General features: G+C 35.0%; 1 protein-coding gene across 7 annotated transcripts in view; it reads left to right on the top strand.

Moving 5' to 3' along the window:
• The window catches only part of DNM1L (dynamin 1 like), a 62,268-nt gene that overhangs the window by 29,646 nt on the left and 13,872 nt on the right, over positions 1–18,750 (top strand). For 4 of the 7 annotated variants that reach the window (XM_032647232.1, XM_032647235.1, XM_032647233.1 and 1 more), the window contains exons 3-9: positions 4,358–4,404; positions 4,818–4,889; positions 6,136–6,222; positions 12,207–12,369; positions 14,821–14,941; positions 16,310–16,441; positions 17,588–17,794. In XM_032647232.1, the coding sequence (XP_032503123.1) occupies positions 4,358–4,404; positions 4,818–4,889; positions 6,136–6,222; positions 12,207–12,369; positions 14,821–14,941; positions 16,310–16,441; positions 17,588–17,794 (829 nt within the window). Of the gene's footprint in view, positions 1–2,848; positions 2,888–4,357; positions 4,405–4,817; positions 4,890–6,135; positions 6,223–12,206; positions 12,370–14,820; positions 14,942–16,309; positions 16,442–17,587; positions 17,795–18,750 lie in introns of all 7 variants that reach the window. The other 3 variants (XM_032647234.1, XM_032647231.1, XM_032647230.1) reach the window with 1 other exon arrangement.

Raw genomic sequence — 18,750 nt, 5'->3', positions numbered from 1 at the left:
GTTTTTCTAAAAAAATTATTATTATTTTTGCCACTCCACGTAGCATGAGGTATCTTAGTTCCCCGACCGGGGATTGAACCTACACTTCCTGTAGTGGAAGCATGGTGTCTTAACCACCAGACTGCCAGGGAGGTCTCTAATTATTATTATTTTTTTTACTATCCTTCTCTTGCTAAGGCTTACCTATATAGCACATACTTTTTAGATTCCTCCCTCACCCAAATAGTAAACGTGGAGTATCATGATAAGAAAATATGCACCATCCTTTATAGCAGTTCTTCTTTGGTTAAACTGAAAATATTTTAAGACACACTATCTTTTTTTTTTTTTTTTTTGCGGTATGTGAGCCTCTCACTGTTGTGGCCTCTCCCGTTGCGGAGCACAGGCTCTGGACGCGCAGGCTCAATGGCCACGGCTCACGGGCCCAGCTGCTCCGCAGCATGTGGGATCTTCCTGGACCGGGGCACGAACCCGCGTCCCCTTCATCGGCAGGCGGGCTCTCAACCACTGTGCCACCAGGGAAGCCCTAAGACACACTATCTTTATTAGCATGTTTTAAATTGTCTATTAAATATGTATCCTCTATTAATCATACTTTTACATTAGTGAGGTTTGGAATATTTGATGAGAGTAATATGTTTAATCTTCAGTGTTTGGTTCACATTTTGTCTTATTTATAAAAGTCTATAAAATGTTCTAAGTATTAAATTGCATTTGCAGCAGAGTACCATATTTGTTTCTCATTCTGCAGAGATCTGTTTTCAGTGAAGTTTCATTCTGTTTCTTATATTCTAATCTAAGATGGGATGATAATTTGATGCAATTGGAGTTACTTTAATTTCTGTATCTGATCTTTTCCTTTACTTATTATAGGAGCATTGTTGTGATCGTTTGATTTTTTTTTTTAAAGGGGAAAAAAAAGACCTGTCATGAGCATCTACAATGACTACAGAAAGTTAATCGCTAAAGCAAGTTAATGAAGTTGTAGATGTTAACATATAATGATATAATGATAAATATTTTTGGATAGACTGCCAGAGGATATGTAGGAGTCTTTTAATTATATTAGGTATCTTCTTGGTATATTATTCATCGCTTTGCTTTTCTGTAATATTTCTTTATTATTGAAATTCTGAACCTTGAATTTAATCATTTTGGACTAATTTATGGTCCAGCTTCAAATGTATAGAATAACTCTTTAAAAATTTCATTCTCACTAACTAACATCATCAGTTTTACCAAATACCTTAAACTAAGACTTCAAGAAACTGTATGGTGTTAAGTCTGTTGCTTTTAACTCTTCATTTTCTTCAGTCACCTTGAAAAGGGCAGATGATATCCTGTCTCTCAGAAACTATTTGCAGATGTGGGCAGTGTTTCTGGAAGGGGTGTACATTTCACCTATAGAAGTGTCAGTTCCTTGGTATCTCTTTGTTTGTATGTCCACTCTGTTTTGTTGATGTCTCTTCTTGGTGGTTGGTCAGTAAATCTGCATATCTTTACCTATATATATATATATATTTTCTTTCCCCAAGCTTAGTGCTTATTTTTTATATTAAAAAACATAAAATCTCACTTCAAATGACAACTCAGCCACCCAGAACACAAAATAGATTTTGTAAATTTTGAGTACTAAATGTCATATATCTTATTAATAACTAGAATAGTTCTTTAACTTCTCATCAGAGCCCATTTATCCTTAGGATAAACAGTTCTACCTTACCACAAATCATTCTACCCTAGAGGAAATTAGGAACAGTGAAGCAGGAGACAGCCAGAAGAGTATGAACTACCTGACAGCCTGGCAACCATACAGGAGAAAGGGGAGGAAAACATAAAGACAGGAGAACTTCAAAAAAAGAAAAAATCAGTCTCTAACCATTTTGTATAGGGATTTGTAGCCTCAAAGGGCTCTATTATATAACAAAGGCGTAAGTTTAAGAGCAGTGGATTCTAACACGACATGGAGCAGTATAATCCATTTTAAATATAGGTCCATCAAAACTGGCTAAACTATTTAAGTATTACTATGTATAATTCAATTATCAGGAAAATTTATATAACATGAGATCCCTCATTCTGCCAACTACATAGGATAATTGAGGTGTCAATATATAGATTTATAGTATTTCTCATCTTGCCCCCCACTTCTGCCAATGTAAAAGAATTTTCTGATAAAATCTTATTAAAAACAAAAACTGTTTTCAAGTGAGATGGTGATTTAGTTTGAACTTTGAACTCTATGATTACCTTTCATATATTCATAAGAAATAAATCAAGTTTTCCTCAGATCTCCTTGTAGACTAAATCCAAAAGTAGCATGCTGACTAAAGACCAAAACTGTTTCTGTGGTGTTCTGTTAATTCAATATATATTTCAAAGAAAATAATCCCTTAGAAAGCTCAATTGGTAAATACTTTCATATTTACTTTAAAGGTTTTGAAAGATTGTGTTTGATATGTTTTGTAGATTTTTTTCCACTAGGTAATTTATCTTTACCCATAGTTATCAGATGTCTAAGACAAATTTTTGAATAGTAAATTAATTTTAATCCATTTTGTTAGAATTAGAAACCAGAGGTGATATAATTAGGTGTAATGGAAAATAAAAAATAAATTATGGCACACTATATACTTCATTTGTGTCATTTAAAATATTATATAATCCCTCTAATTATAACTAATTGTAATGGAAATTTTATAGTTGTAAATTTGGAATAATTGAATGCATTTGAAATGGCATTTGAAATGTGTTCAGGTTTTTTGCACACTTGATTTTTTAGAAAGGTTTGAAATATTAGGGATAAGCACTAAACTTATCATTCTGTGCTGTTTCTCTTTAACTACAGACCCTGCTACATGGAAAAACTCAAGACACCTTTCTAAAGGTTTCCTTTATCCATTTGTTTTTGGCCCTTCTTTTCCTATTGTGCCTGCATGTGTGCTTTTGTACTCTTACAGGCTGTGTGCATTTTTTTTCTTCCATTTTTATTTGCCTATCCACATTGATTGATTGCAGGTGTTAGTGGTTCTTGTTACCTTTTGGCATTGCATCAGAATGCAGGCTTTTTTTGGTGGTGAATGTAATTTATTTTATTTTTATTTTTAAAAACATGCTTGTGAAGCCAGGCCTCTTCTATATGATAAGGTAAATTAAAAACACCCCTTTGGTATATAGTACCTGCCTCTGAGTTCTATTCATCTAGATTACTCCAGTCCTCCAATGAGACTTCTTGGAAGAAGGTACTAAGCTTCAAGTAGGTGAGCATTTTACTTGCAAAAAGGATCCAGTTTCTTTACCTTTATCCCACCAAAGAAATTGATCCACCTTTTCCTCAGTAAATATTTATTTGAATATCTTACAGTCATTTTTATTTTGATCTCAGGTGGCTGGTATGTGTTACTCATAAACTTAATCATTAAGATGTTTGAAACTCTGTTTTTGGCAAAAACAGAATAGCTGTGCTTCGGGGAGGCAAAGTTAGTTTACCTTTCTACAATTAAGCATTTCTAGCTTCTCTGGGAAAATCAGAACAAAATTTGGTCTCCAAGTCTCAGACCACTCAAAACAGTACCTGCAGTGAATAATTTTTCCTTTTTTCAGCAAGTGCAAGAGGAACAGACCTATTTTTGGAAACTACTGGCGAGTAGCAACTCCATACAGGGCATATGCCAGGTTCCCCACACCCCGTGCCATTTCATTTCTTACCTACCTTCAATTCCAAGGGAGAACATAATCTTGTTCCTGGGGGGGAAAAATAACGTTGAAAACGCATATAAATTATGGAGTAGCTTCACACTACTGAGAGAGCTCTTTAAAGTAACGACAAATTGTGACTTTATGGGTTACCAACAAGAAATCAAATTAAAATAAAAACGACAAAACAGAATGAAAAGTTAGCTGTTTCATTCACATATTGCAAATTTTTATGAGTTACATGTAAATCTATTATATATGCTTTTTGCACTATTATTCAGTATGACTCATAAGTTTTCTTCTTTTAGCCATTAGCTTGAGTATTTTCATCAGATAAACTGCTTTTTATGTGTAAGATATTTAAAAATAAAGTATACATATTTTATTATAATATGAGGAGAGGTAAACAGTTTTATTTGTTAAAATCTAGATTTCAACTAGTGGGAAGACCTGTGAGCAACTCTGAAATTAGTCGTTTCTGAAATACCTGGTACAATTCTTAAAATGTGAGAGTATAATTTAGCAGATCTTAAAATATAAGTTAACTTGTAGTTAATGGCAAAATAGGAAAAAATAATATTGTACTGCCTTTTTGAATTCCTAAATAGAGATAAAAAGTAATTTCCATAGTTTCCAATAAATGGAGTTTTTCTTTTTCCAGGGGTTGAAGCAGAAGAATGGGGTAAATTTCTTCACACCAAAAATAAGGTAATTGTAGAAGAATATGGTGAAGAAGTAACATGTTGAAAACATTTTTTTGGGGTACAAGTAGTTGATAATTTAGTTTCTTATGATTGGCAATGTAGCATTGTTATCTTGAAGCAGCTGTTCCTTATAAAATAAATCTTATCTTAACATTTCTAACCATAGTAGTTTATTTGGAAAACATTTAAGTTGAGCCCTGTTCTCTCTGAGACTCTTAACTGTTGTGGGCTCAGGCAGCGTTGAAAAACTGATATAAACTATGACTCTTTGGCTCAGAAAAAATATATGTGTATATTAGAGTTTGTTTACTAATTCTCTGAAGCAGATCCATAGACATCCTTGAAATTTATCAATCCCTGCTTAAGAACTTTTAATCTTATTTTGAATACCGTGTTTTTTGTTTCAATAATTTTTAGCTTTACACAGATTTTGATGAAATTCGACAAGAAATTGAAAATGAAACAGAAAGGATTTCAGGAAATAATAAGGTAGGCATCTCTTTAGAGCTGGAAATTATACCCATTGGTAAATATATCATCGAGAGTATTCTGGTCTTTGAAACTAATGGAGTATTTTCCCAAATATATAAAAACTTTATTTAATACCTTTTGTTTCTTAGAGTTTTTATATGCTATCAGATATTTCATTTAGGTGTTTATTCTTGATCTTGAGATGTATATATCACTTCATTATGTAACTTTTTAATTTAATACTTCCTACAGTGTTATCTTTTTCTGCTGGATTGACTGTATTCTAATTTAAGAAGCAATATATAACTTACAAGATCCATGTATTTTGAAGAGCTCTTTTTCTTACCTGAGTAAGGCTAGATTTACTTATGAAAGCAAACAGAGGGAAATTAAGGGGTTTTTTTTTCAATGAAAATGAAAAGTAATGTTAACAGCTGAATTGTCTTCTCAGATTCTGAGAATTTAAAGTAAGTTAGGTGTCTAAGATACGATTAATTTTGACACGAGGCACTATCACTGACTCCCTTAAATGCTTCTGTGTTCTCTCTCTTCTTTCTTTATTCTTATTACTTTTCTGTTCCCTTCTCTTTTGTTGTTACCTCCATTCTTGTATGGGTACATTTAATCCCACAAGTGGGCCTTAGCTAAGTACTAATATTAAAAAATACTTATTGAGTCCTTTTATCTGCCGGATGCTGTGCTGGAGAGGTTTTTCCTGACAAAAAGGCATTTTTGGAGCCATGTTAATTTCTTTATGCCTATTCAGGATATTTGTCTCTGTTTTAGTGATTGACCAAGCTTTATTTATTATTGGTCTCTGGGCAGGTTACCTTTTAGTTACTGCTGCCGCCGCCATACTTCCCTGATTTGGATAACTTGTTACCTATGTCTCACTCCCTGAACTCAAGAACTTCATAAATTTGGATAGTGATACATTATTCTTTTGTTTAGCACTAAGTCTATTAAACATATTTAAGAAACGTTATCTGCTGAGAATCCAGAGAAAAGAATGTGAAATAATATAGGGGAAATAAATTGTGTATATTAATAGTATAAGGTTGGATGGGATTATAACCTATGGCTAGCTGCCTTATTTCCTATATGTTTCATCGGGTTTTGATTGTTGAAATGTTTTAGAAATCATGGTTTATTTAATATTTAAAAGCATCTAATGTATAATACTTAAAATGAGGTTTACGTTAGCATTTTTATTCATTGAAATTTTAATGTGATTTTAATATGATATTTTAAAACTTATTTTTAGGGAGTAAGCCCTGAACCAATTCATCTTAAGATTTTTTCACCCAATGTTGTCAATCTGACACTTGTGGATTTGCCAGGAATGACTAAGGTAAAGAATAGTTGTTACTCATTGTGGGTATGATCATGTTTGTTTTCACTTGAACAAATGTAGTTTTTCCTTAACCTCATATAGATTAATCAGCTTTTTTTTTGCAACTACCTTGATCTATTAGCAGCATTTGACATAGTTGAGCCCTTCTTTCTCCTTGAAACACTTTCTTTACTCTGCTTTCAGGATACCACACTCTAGAGGATTATTTCTGATCTTACTGGTCATTCCTTCTCAGTCTCTTTTGCTGGTTTCTTGTCTTCTCAATGTCTAAACAGTGAGTGCCCCAAAGCTAAGTTTTTGGACCTCTTGTCAAAGGGGTACACCTAACCTCTTGAGGATTTCATCCAGTCTTATGACTTTAAATATGAGTGTCTGTATGCTGACAACACTCAAATATCTCCAGACTTGTATATTCATCTTGTATATCCACTGTCTACTTGACATACACACTTCAGATGTCTAATAGGCATTTCAAACTTGATGTGTCTAATACCAAATGCCTGATCTGTCCCTCAACCTGACTTGATCTTTCTACAGTCTCCTCCATCTTAGTAAATGGCAACTCTGTTCTGCCAGTTGCTTAGCCAAAAAGTTTGTAGTCATCCTTGATACTTCTTATCCTACACCCTACTTTCTCTGTCAACAAATCCTCTAGCTCTCCTTACCTTTAAAATACAGGCATACCTTGGAGATATTGCAGGTTTGGTTCCAGACCACAACAATAAAGTGAATATTGCAATAAAGTGAATATCGCAATAAAGCAAATCACACAAATTTTTTGTTTATCCAGTGCATATAAAAGTTATGTTTACACCATACAGTCAACCCTTGAACAAGGGTTTGAACTGCATGGGTCCACTTATATGTGGATTTTTTTCGATAAATATATTGGAAAAATCTTCTGGAGATTTGTGACAATTTGAAAAAACTTGCAGACAACTGCATAGCCTAGAAATACTGAAAAAATTAATAAAAATTAACATACAAATCTATTATAAAAAGTTAAAATTTATCAAAACCTATGCACACACAGACTGTACATGGTGCCGTTTGAAGCAGAAAGAAATGTAAACAGGGCTTCCCTGGTGGCGCAGTGGTTGAGAGTCCGCCTGCCGATGCAGAGGACGCGGGTTCGTGCCCCGGTCTGGGAAGATCCCACATGCCGCGGAGCGGCTGGGCCCGTGAGCCATGGCCGCTGAGCCTGTGCGTCCGGAGCCTGTGTTCCGCAAAGGGAGAGGCCACAACAGTGATAGGCCCGCGTACCGCAAAAAAAAAAAAAAAAAAAGAAATGTAAACAAATGTAAAGATGCAGTGTTTAATCATAACTGCGTAAGATGAACTGTAGTACATACTGTACTACTGTAATAATTTCATAGCCACCTTCTGTTGCTGTTGTGCTGAGCTCAAGTATTGTGAATAGCCTGTTAAAATGCCGTGTGATGCTAATCATCTCTGCTTGAGCAGTTCATCTCTCCAGTAAATCATGGTAAAAGGTGATCTCTGTGGTTCTTGCATATTTTTCATCATGTTTAGTGTAATACCGTAAACCTTGAATTAACACCATGAGACCCATATGAAGTGCCACTAGTGATGCTGGAAGTGCTCCCAAGAAGCAGTGAAAAGTCATGATGTTACAAGAAAAAGTTGAATTGCTTGATATGCCCTGTAGATTGAGGTCTGCAGTTGCCCACCATTTCAAGATAAATGAATCCAGCTTAAGAACCATTGTAAAAAAAAAAGAAAAGGAAATTCATGAAGGCAGTGCTGCAGCTATGCCAGAAGGCATGAAAACCTTGCACTTTATGTGCAATGCCTTTATATCTTGTATTGAAATTTCAACTTTTATGTGTGTGCTGGATTGCTGTAGGAAAGGCATACCTATAGACTATAACATTATTTGAGAAAAAGCAAAGTCAACATATGACAACTTAAAGCAAAAGGAAGGTGAAGGATCTAAAGCTGTATAATTTATTGCCAACAAAGGATAGTTTGATAATTTCAGAAAGAGGTTTGGCTTAAAAAATGTCAAGGTAACAGGAGGCAGCAGACAAGTTCTCAGATGCTATTAATAAAATCATTAAGGAGAAAGGATATCTGCCTGAACAGGTTTTTAATGCAGATGAAAGTGCCCTATTCTGGAAAAAGAATGCCACAAAGGATATTTATTAGTAAGGAAGAGAAGCAGGCTCCAGGATGTAAGGAAGGAAGGGATAGGCCAGCTCTACTGTTTTGTGCAAATGCAGTTGGGTTCATGATCAGGACTTCCCTTATCTATTAAGCTGCTAACCCCCAAGCCTTGAAGGCAAAAGAGAAACACCAGCTGTCAGTCTTTTGGTTGCCCCAAAAGAAGGCCTGGACAAAGAGAACCCTTTTCCTGGACTGGTTCCATCAATGCTTTGTCCCTGAAGCAGGAAGTACCTTTCCAGTAAGGGACTGCCTTTTAAAGTTCTTTTGGTATTAGACAGTGGCCCTGGCCACAGGTGTTGAAGTGGTCTACTTGTCTCCAAACCCAATGTCCCTTATTCACCCTCTAAATCAGGGAGTCATATGGACCTTTAAGGCTCATTACACATGGAACTCTATGGAAAGGATTGTCAATACTATGGAGGAGAACCCTGTTAGAGAGAACATCATGAAAGTCTGGGAGGATTACACTATTGAAGATGTTGTTATTGAAAAAGCCATGAAAGGCATTAAGTCTGAAATAATAAATTCCTGCTGGAGAAAGCTGTGTCCAGATGTTGTGTAAGACTTCAGGATTTACGACAGAGCCAATCAAGGAAATCATGAAAGAGACTGTGGACATGTCCAAAAAAAAAGTGGGTGGGTGGTAAAGGGTTTCAAGATATGAATCTTGTAGAAATTCAAGAGCTAAAGTAGACAGTGCATGGGAGGAGTTAACAGAAGATGACTTGATGGAAATGAGTACTTTTGAAACAGTGCCAGATGATGAGGAAGAAGATGTAAAAGAAGCAGTGCCTGAAAACAAATTGACATTACACGATCTGTCAAAGAGTTCCAATTATTCAAGACTGATTTTGACTTGGTGGAAGAAGGATTGGCACCATATAGAAACATTTTTAGAGTGAAAAAACAAGAGTCAGACAGAAATTATGATGTATTTCTGTCAAGCTACACTGAGTGTGCCTGCCTCTCCTGCCTTCCCTTCTGCCTCCTCCGTTTTTTCTGCCTCTACCACTCCTGACACAGCAAGACCAGATCCACCTCTTCTTCCATCTACTTCACATGAACAACAATGAGGATGATCCACTTCCACTTATTAATAGCAAATAATCATCATGCCATAGAGTTCTGTTGTATATGTGTGTGTCTGCTTGTGAAATCTAGTAACTGTATGGCAAGAACTGTATGAGAGGTCTTCCCTGGTGGTGCAGTAGTTAAGAATCCACCTGCCAATGCAGGGGACATGGGTTCGAGCCCTGGTCCGGGAAAATCCCACATGCCGTGGAGCAACTAAGCCCATGCGCCACAACTACTGAGACTGCACTCTAGAGCCTGCAAGCCACAACTACTGAGCCCGCATGCCACAACTACTGAAGCCTGTGTGCCTAGAGCCCATGCTCCGCAACAAGAGAAGCAACCGCAATGAGAAGCCTGCGCACGGCAACGCAGAGTACTCCCTGCTCGCCACAACTAGAGAAAGCCCGCGTGCAGCAACAAAGACCCAATGCAGCCAAAAATAAATAAATTAAAAAAAAAAATTAGTTCCTTTAAAAAAAATAAAAAAAGAACTGTGTGAGATGTTTTTGTGTCTTTTGTCATCATTGCCTAAGTACTCATTATGTAGAACATCATGTACAAGACTTGTATTGAAATGGATAGCCTGTCTTTATATAGGTATAAGGTGAATGATATTTAATGTAAAATTAATAATGTGTTTTCTTACTGTTTTATAACTTTGCTTTCAAAGAATTATATTACCATGCAGTATGCCTTTCTTTTGTAATTGGAGAAACTGTGTATCAGCCTGTCATCACAGGTAAGTGGTTTCCATACTGTATTATGAATATGACTTTAACACTGTATGCTATAAAAATTTCATAACGATTCACTCATTAGTGTATAGGCTAGGCTACTGTGAAGCAATCATATCGATTACACTAGGCTACCATAAAGCAATCGTATTGCTGCTTCTTTGTTATCAATGCATGAATTGTTATATATGTAAATAAATACGAATTTCTTTTTTACGTTATCTTTTCATTTTTGATATCTAGTGTCAGTAATAACATATAACATCTACAGTGTTTTGTTATAAGACTATTGATGTTGGTACTGACAGAAGATTTATCTTGTAAACGGATGACGTAAAATATCGATAAATAGAGTACAGTATTGTAAATGTATTTTCTCTTCCTTATGATTTTCTTATTAACATTTTCTTTAGCTTACTTATTGTAAGAATACAGTATATAATACATATAACATATAAAATATGTGTTAATTGCCTGTTGTTGGTAAGGCTTCCACTCAACAGGAGGCTATTCGTAGTTAAATTTTGGGGAAGTCAAAAGCATATTTTTGACTACCTGAGGGGGTCAGTGCCCCAACACTGTTTTTCAAGGGTCAACTGTACTTTGGTCTGTTAGGTGTGTAATAGCACTATGTAAAAAAGCGATGTACATACCTTAATTAAAAATACTTTATTGCTGAAAAATGCTAACCATCATCTGAATGTTCAGTGAGTCTATGTCATCTTTCTGCTGGTGGAGGGTTTGAAATATTTCAAGAATTATTAAAATGTGATATAGAGACACAGAGCGAGCAAATGCTCTTGGAAAAATTAGTGCCAATAGACCTCCTTCTCACAGGGTTGGCACGAACCTCCAATTTGTAAAAAATGCAATATCTGCAAAGTGCAATAAAACAAGGTGTGCCTGTATATCTGGAACTCTGTCACGTCTTACAAACGCATAGCTACCATCCTGAGCTAGCCACTATCATCTCAGCTGGATTACCACCATAGTCTCCTAAGAGGTCTTCCTCATAATTTATTAAATAAGCAGCCAGAGTGATATTATTAAAGTGAAAATTAGATTGGCTTCCCACTTCACTCAGAGTAAAAGCTTAAGTTCTTAAAGAGATCTAAAGTATCTACTTGATCTGTCTCTATTACTCTTCTAGCTCCTTCTGCTCCAGCCTTCTGCTATTTTGTTCACTTTACTGGAATGTTCTTCCCCCAGGTATCTTCTTGTACCTCTCCCTTATCTCTTTCAGTTTGTGGTCATTCTCTCAAATGTCATTATCTGGGTGAGGTCTCCCCTGATTACTCAATTTAAAAGCATAATCCCGTTTAAAATAATGATTTAAAAGTATAAGCTTGTTTTTCTTTATTTATTTGGCTGCATCGGGTCTTAGTTGTGGCATGCAGGATCTTCTAGTTGCGGCCTTTGGGATCTCGTTCCCTGACCAGGGATCAAATCTGGGTCTCCTGCATTGGGAGCGCAGAGTCTTAGCCACTGGACCACCAGGGAAGTCCCTAAAAGTATAAGCTATAACTAAGTATTCCTTAACTTCCTGTTTGCCTTTATTTTTTCCATAGCCCTACCACCACCTAGATACTATGTATATATGCGTTTATTATCTGCTTCTCATCACTAAAGCTCAGTGAAGGCAGGAATTTTGGTCTTTCTCTTATTCACTACTGTGATATAATCTGGTATGTAGAACAGTGCCTGAAATAAAGGTTGCCAGTAAATACTTGCTAATTGAGTGAATGAATGAATTTGTCTCTAGGCAATTAATATTGACCAATCGTTAACATGGTAGACTTTTGATATTTGCAAGATTACATTTTGAGACTTTTACATATTACCAAATTCATATATACTGTAGTATATAATTTCATTTTAATTATCTGTAAGTAGAGTAATACCTATATTCTTTGGATTAAATGGAGGGGAAAAAAAAGCTGAGTTGATTTTTATTACTAGTTCCTTGATCATCTCTTTTTGGTCCAGGTGCCTGTAGGTGATCAACCTAAGGATATTGAGCTTCAAATCAGAGAGCTCATTCTTCGGTTCATCAGTAATCCAAATTCCATTATCCTCGCTGTCACTGCTGCTAATACAGATATGGCAACATCAGAGGCACTTAAAATTTCAAGAGAGGTAGATCCAGATGGTAAGGACAGATGTTAATTTTTAATGAGATACTTGGTTAACATGGTAAATCTACCCTCGAGAGGAGTTTTTATTTTTAAAAAGAATATCTCTAGCTGTTAATACACATTTTTAAAATAATGCTTTTCTATTTTACTTATATTATCAACTAGAAATTTTGGTGGAAATGGATAAATTGCTGTACAGGCTAGGCAAAAATACTTCACATGATGTCCATATTTGTAATGATTACCTAATGATTTTAAAATAAGAAGATGGCTTCGCAAAAAGTTTGTTTTGTATAAATAAAATGATTTAGGTTTTTGAATGGCTGATTTCTAAGAATAACTGTCATGGTAGATAATCATTGTAGACTATTATAGTATAGTAGGTAATTATGGTATCTACATTCTGCAGAGATTCAAGGCAGAGGGGATTCTTCGAAATATAGTTCATGCTGTGAGTCAGTATATGATACCTGACTAATGCTGCAGTGTGCATCTTATATAAGATGCCAGACTGTAAGTTATTATTGCTGCTAATAAATGTATGCTTTGCTGTATACAGGAGCCATTTTTTTTTCATCTGAGTATTGAGGGTCTGTGGGCAGTGTCATGTTTCTTATTTCCTACTTTGAATAAAAATTTAAAATAAAAATTTGGTAGGAAATGTTAATGCTAAGACTGCTAATTGAAATTCCTATAAACGGCGTCATTTCTCAAAATTTTTTATTTCAAGTTTTTAAGAAACTTTTATTATATGAGTAATTAATGTTCATTTTAGATTAAAAGATAAACTATATCAAAATGTTTATCTAAATTTTATTATTATATAAAGTAAACTGTTAGGCATTTCATATACATTAATTCTATTTTAAACTGACCCTTGAGCCATAAATATAATCGTACTTTTGATCTAGTGATCTTAATCTAGTAATATAGTATAAGGAAATAATCCAATCCAGTATTATTTATAAAAAATTAGAATCAATATATGGCCCACAGTAGGAATGATAAGATAATAATAGAATATGGAATCATTAAAAAGGATGATTTTATAGATTTGGACCAAAATACAAAAATGCTTTTAATTGAAAAATGCCATATGTAAAATTGGAAATTATGCAGAGCAGCTGGAACTCTCATACATTGCTGGTGGGAATGGTATAGCCACTTTGGGAAAAAGTTTCTCAGTTTCTTAAACAGTTAAATCTGTAATTCCACTCCTAGGTTATTTACCGATGTTAAATGAAAACCTATGTTCATATAAAGAACCTGTATGCAAATATCTATAGTAGCTTTATTCTTAATCTCCTAAAACTGAGAACAACACAGATGTTTCTCAAATGGGGAATGACTAACTAGACTATAGTGTGTCCATACTGTGGAATACTACTCAGCAATAACAAGGAATGAACTATTGATACGTTCAACAAAATAGATGACTCTCACAAGCATTATGCCAAGTGAAAGAAGCCAAACTCAAAAGGCTATATATATGATTCCATTTATATAGCATTCTGGAAAAGACAAGACTAGGAATGGGATAGTACAAGGAAATTTTGGTGGGGGTTGGGGGGCAATGGAACTGTTTTGTTTTGAGGTAGTGGTGACATTGCATTTGTCAAAACTCATAGAACTGAAAAAAAGCCATTAACTAAGAGATGTTTAAACTCTCATCCCTGGATCCTGTCCACGCTGGCATGGTGAATAAATTCTGGCATTTTGGTGGCAATGAGAGGAGCCAGCGATTCATTGAGCGCTGTATCCGGGCCTTCCCCACCTTCTGCCTGCTGGGGCCAGAGGGTTCCCCTGTGTCCTGGTCCCTGATGGACTAGACAGGGGAAGTGCAGTTGGGGGTCACCCTGCCTGAGTACCGGGGCCAGGGTCTCGTTTCCCATATGTTGTTTGTCCACACCCAGGCTCTGGACAAACTCGGCTTCCCCGTATATAACCATACAGAGCCAACAAAGTCATACAGAAAATTAGTCACAGTCTGCATCATATCCCATGCCCTGTGATTGGAACCAGTGGAACTGTGTACCTCTGTGAAGCAGCCCTGAACCCAAGACAGTGTTGGGTGGGCTGGTTATGTGGCAAGAGATGCCAAGGGGTGGGCAGAAAGAAAGAATAAATTGTAATGAGCAAAAAAAAAAAAAAAAAAAAAATTTGTGAATTTGTGCTCTGCAAAAATTCACTCACTAGGCATGAGTGAATTTTAAACAAATTTTTAAAATGCTAATAAAAAAGTTAGCCCGAAGAGCTAATAAAAAATTATATGTGAAAAATTTTTTTAATTAAACATGATGATTAAAAGTAGTTTTTAAAAAGTATTTGTAAGCAAAGGTTAGAAAAACATTACTAAAATGATGGTAATGGTAATGTTAGGTGGGATTATAGATTAGGATTTTCCTTTATTAATACTTAATAGCTTAATTTAACGGGTCATTTCTTTTCTTTTTTGCATTTACCAGGTCGCAGAACCCTAGCTGTAATCACTAAACTTGATCTCATGGATGCGGGTACTGATGCCATGGATGTATTGATGGGAAGGGTTATACCAGTCAAACTGGGAATAATTGGAATAGTTAACAGGTTAGCAATCAAGAATGGGATAAGAATTGCAGCATTCTCATTTCAAAGCAAATCTGAATTTTTTGAATCAGTCTGAAATGTGATAGTGTCCCTACTTTTTCCCCTTTTACTATAATCTTGGTATTGCTAAAGAATTCATTGCTGTAAAGGAAGAGTTTCACTAAAGCCTCCTGTAGATATTTTTAAATAGAAAGTGTTTCTAAAGTAAGCAGTGCCACAAAATGGAAGAAAATTTAATGGCTAGGCTTAAAAAGTCCCTGTCTATTACATTATGTATGAGGAAGGCACTGGATAAAAAAACGTATTATTTAGTTTACACCAGTCAAGTGTTCTTAAGGTGGTAGTATTTTAATAGATCGATTTAACCCCTAGCATTAGTGATTCTATGTAATTGCCAGGAAGTGACTTGCAGAAATTTTATTAAACGTATCCTAATTATAAATAGGTGAAATTAAAAATTGTGGAAAGGAAACTAACTACAGTTGAGTGTCTACTTAAGTTTTAGACACTCTACTGTGAGAAATTTTTAAGGGTATCTCTTTGAACCCTTACAACATCCCTGTGAGATACGTATTTTGGTCTGTTTTATAATCAGAAAACTTGTTATACATTTACCAAAGTCACATGGCTGGTGAAAGCAGAGCCAGATTCAAATGGAGATCTTAGTCCAAAGCCTTTATAATACAGGAAGCACTGAAATTGTCATGAGATCTGGGTTCTACTCCTAGTTCATCTACAAACTAGATATAATGTGGGTTTAAATGGCTCCTAACATCTTTGGTCTCAGACCTTTTAAAATGAAAATGTTACTAAGTGATGTCTTTACAGTTGTCTGCTTCTAATCACATGTCCTTCTCCCTCACCCTTACTCTTTTTAAAAACAATTCCTGTTATCTCTTTTCATGCAAGCAGGTGGTATAAAACTGTTTGTTGTATTTGTAGATGGCTACTCTTCAATTTAGTTGCCTGTCCATGGATAAAATATACAGTTGATTAAGACACACGTATATTTTCACCTGTTTATCCCTGTTACTTAAGAGTACTGCTTTTGACTGTAGTTAATGGTAATAATGAGGCCTAAATTATTCAGGCATTGGTTACTTAAAAGTCACACAGTTTGAATCTTGGCTGAACTACTTAATATGTGACTTTGGGTAAGTTAGTTAATCTCCCTGGGCCTTAGTTACTTTGCTATAAAATGGGATAATACCTATTGCATAGACTGATTGTGAGAATTAACAATTCATGTCAGGCATTATAGTGCCTGGTGCCATCATCATCATCATCATTATCATCATCCTCATTATCCAGAGTACTTAGTACCACAGTTGACTTTAGTTGAACAGTTTTGTTATTTTTCAACCTTAGGAGCCAGCTAGATATTAATAATAAGAAGAGTGTAACTGATTCAATCCGTGATGAATATGCTTTCCTTCAAAAGAAATACCCATCTCTGGCCAATAGAAATGGAACAAAGTATCTTGCCAGGACTTTAAACAGGTAACATTTTTTACCTTTTGGAAAATGAGATGTTTCTGGGTTGCCAATAGGTGTCTGAGACCTTTGATTATCCGTTCCTTACATTTTTTTTTTTTTTTGCGGTACGCGGGTCTCTCACTATTGTGGCCTCTCCTGTTGCAGAGCACAGGCTCCGCATGTGCAGGCTCAGCAGCCATGGCTCACGAGCCCAGCCGCTCCGTGGCATGTGGGATCTTCCCAGACCGGGGCACGAACCCGTGTCCCCTGCATCGGCAGGTGGACTCTCAACCACTGTGCCACCAGGGAAGCCCCCGTTCCTTACATTTTTATAGTGTCCTTGTCTGTAAAATTTCACTTTTTGTTTCTTGTATAGTAGGTTCTTATAATGTAGATATTTATTTTTATTGAGGTGGTTGGCATTAAATCATCATGTAGTCTAGGAATGCTCAAGTGAATTTTAAAATAACTTAATCATGAAATTCTTGACAGTCATTTTACTTTTGATGATAGAACTAGATGGCAGATGACTTCATTTCCATTTTGTATTTCAGGAACTGAATTAAGATTTATAATTTTCACATAACCTATTCTTAATTTAGGATGTCTTCTATTCCTCTTCATAAAAAGAATGTAAACTATACAACTTGAATTCTGAGTATGCACTGATGGTAGAGGGATTAGAAGGCCTTTCTAAATAATTTATAAATGACTGAAGTAAAAGCTATTTTCTTTTACTTTTGGCTTATTCCCTAAATAAATTAAAGGTTGATGGATATGTATCTTAACAAGATTGATTTTCACTATGCTGAGTATCCATTGTAAAAGATAAGTCGGAAACCAAAATAATGTAGGTAGAATTGGATTGAGTAGCTTACATTCTTTGAGGTAACTGCAATAATATAAAAATTTTTTTTTAATTTATATTTGATTCTCTAGCAGTTGCTACAATTTGATGGGTTGAAGGCACATTTAAAAAGCATTTACTAAGACGGTTTCCTTCATGTCATTTTTTTCAGGCTACATATTTACCTTCTAGTCTAAGATTGCATTATTTCCTACCAGGGCAAATTGACAGGTTTCCCTATTATTTGCATTTTAAAATTTGACCTGCCTGGGTCTTCAAAATACACAATTACTTTAAAATTCTTCCTTTCTCACCTTTGTTAGGCTACTGATGCATCACATCAGAGATTGCTTGCCAGAGTTAAAAACAAGAATAAATGTTTTAGCTGCTCAATATCAGTCTCTTCTAAATAGCTATGGTGAACCTGTGGATGATAAAAGTGCTACTTTACTCCAGCTTATTACCAAATTTGCCACAGAATATTGTAATACTATTGAAGGAACTGCGAAATATATTGAAACTTCAGAGCTGTAAGTAAGAAATTTCTCTATGGATTTGGTTACCTGGATTGATAGGTTAGATAAAGATAAAAGATAAAGATCTTTTGTTACAGTAACTTAACTCTGAGATTATCTGATTGTAATTTATTATCTGTAAAACAGGAATATCATTTTGTAGAAATGATAATGTCTCATATGTATGTAAAATGCTTTATAAATTATGTAAAGCATGGTAAAAGTTTCAGGGCTTTCTTTAAAACAAGACTTTAATTGATAAGCATTTATAAAATTTTCATAATTAAAAAAATGTTTGTTGTTTCTTTAATACACACAATTGTTCATGAAAAAATACAAAAATGCATATAAGTAAAAAGAGTAAAACATAAGGACAAAATTGCTTTTAATTCCATCATTAAGAAATAGTCCCTGTTACTTTGGCATTAATCTAGACATTTTTCTATGCTTCTATAAAACATATAACTGCCTGTAATACACATCTTTAGAAATCAGATGCTATGGAATCATTTCTTTAAATCAACATATCACAAACAACTAGTAGTAATTGTATATTTGTACTCTCAGTCTTAAGATTTACATAGTATTTTACTTTTTAGACATACACTCTTATTTGTTCAACCAGTCCCCTACTATTGATAGTTTGCTTTCAGTTATACACAAATATAAACAATGTGATGGACTATCTTTGGGCCATGTATCCAAGTAAACCCTTAGGTTAAATTTCTAGAAGTGGAATTACTAGATGAAAGGGTATATAACATCCTCAAAGTCTCTTATTATTGCTATACTATTAGTAGATTGTATTTTTTAAAATAAATTTATTGATTTTATTTGTTTATTTTTGGCTATGTTGGGTCTTCATTGCTGCGTGCAGGCTTTCTCTAGTTATGGCGAGCAGGGGCTTCTCTTCATTGCGGTGTGTGGGCTTCTCATTGCTGTGGCTTCTCTTGTTGCAGAGTACAGGCTCT

Source organism: Phocoena sinus, chromosome 10, assembly GCF_008692025.1.
Source record: "Phocoena sinus isolate mPhoSin1 chromosome 10, mPhoSin1.pri, whole genome shotgun sequence".
NCBI lineage: Eukaryota > Metazoa > Chordata > Mammalia > Artiodactyla > Phocoenidae > Phocoena > Phocoena sinus.
The sequence above is the reverse complement of the archived record's forward strand: the minus strand, read 5'-3'. Positions and strand labels throughout refer to the sequence as shown.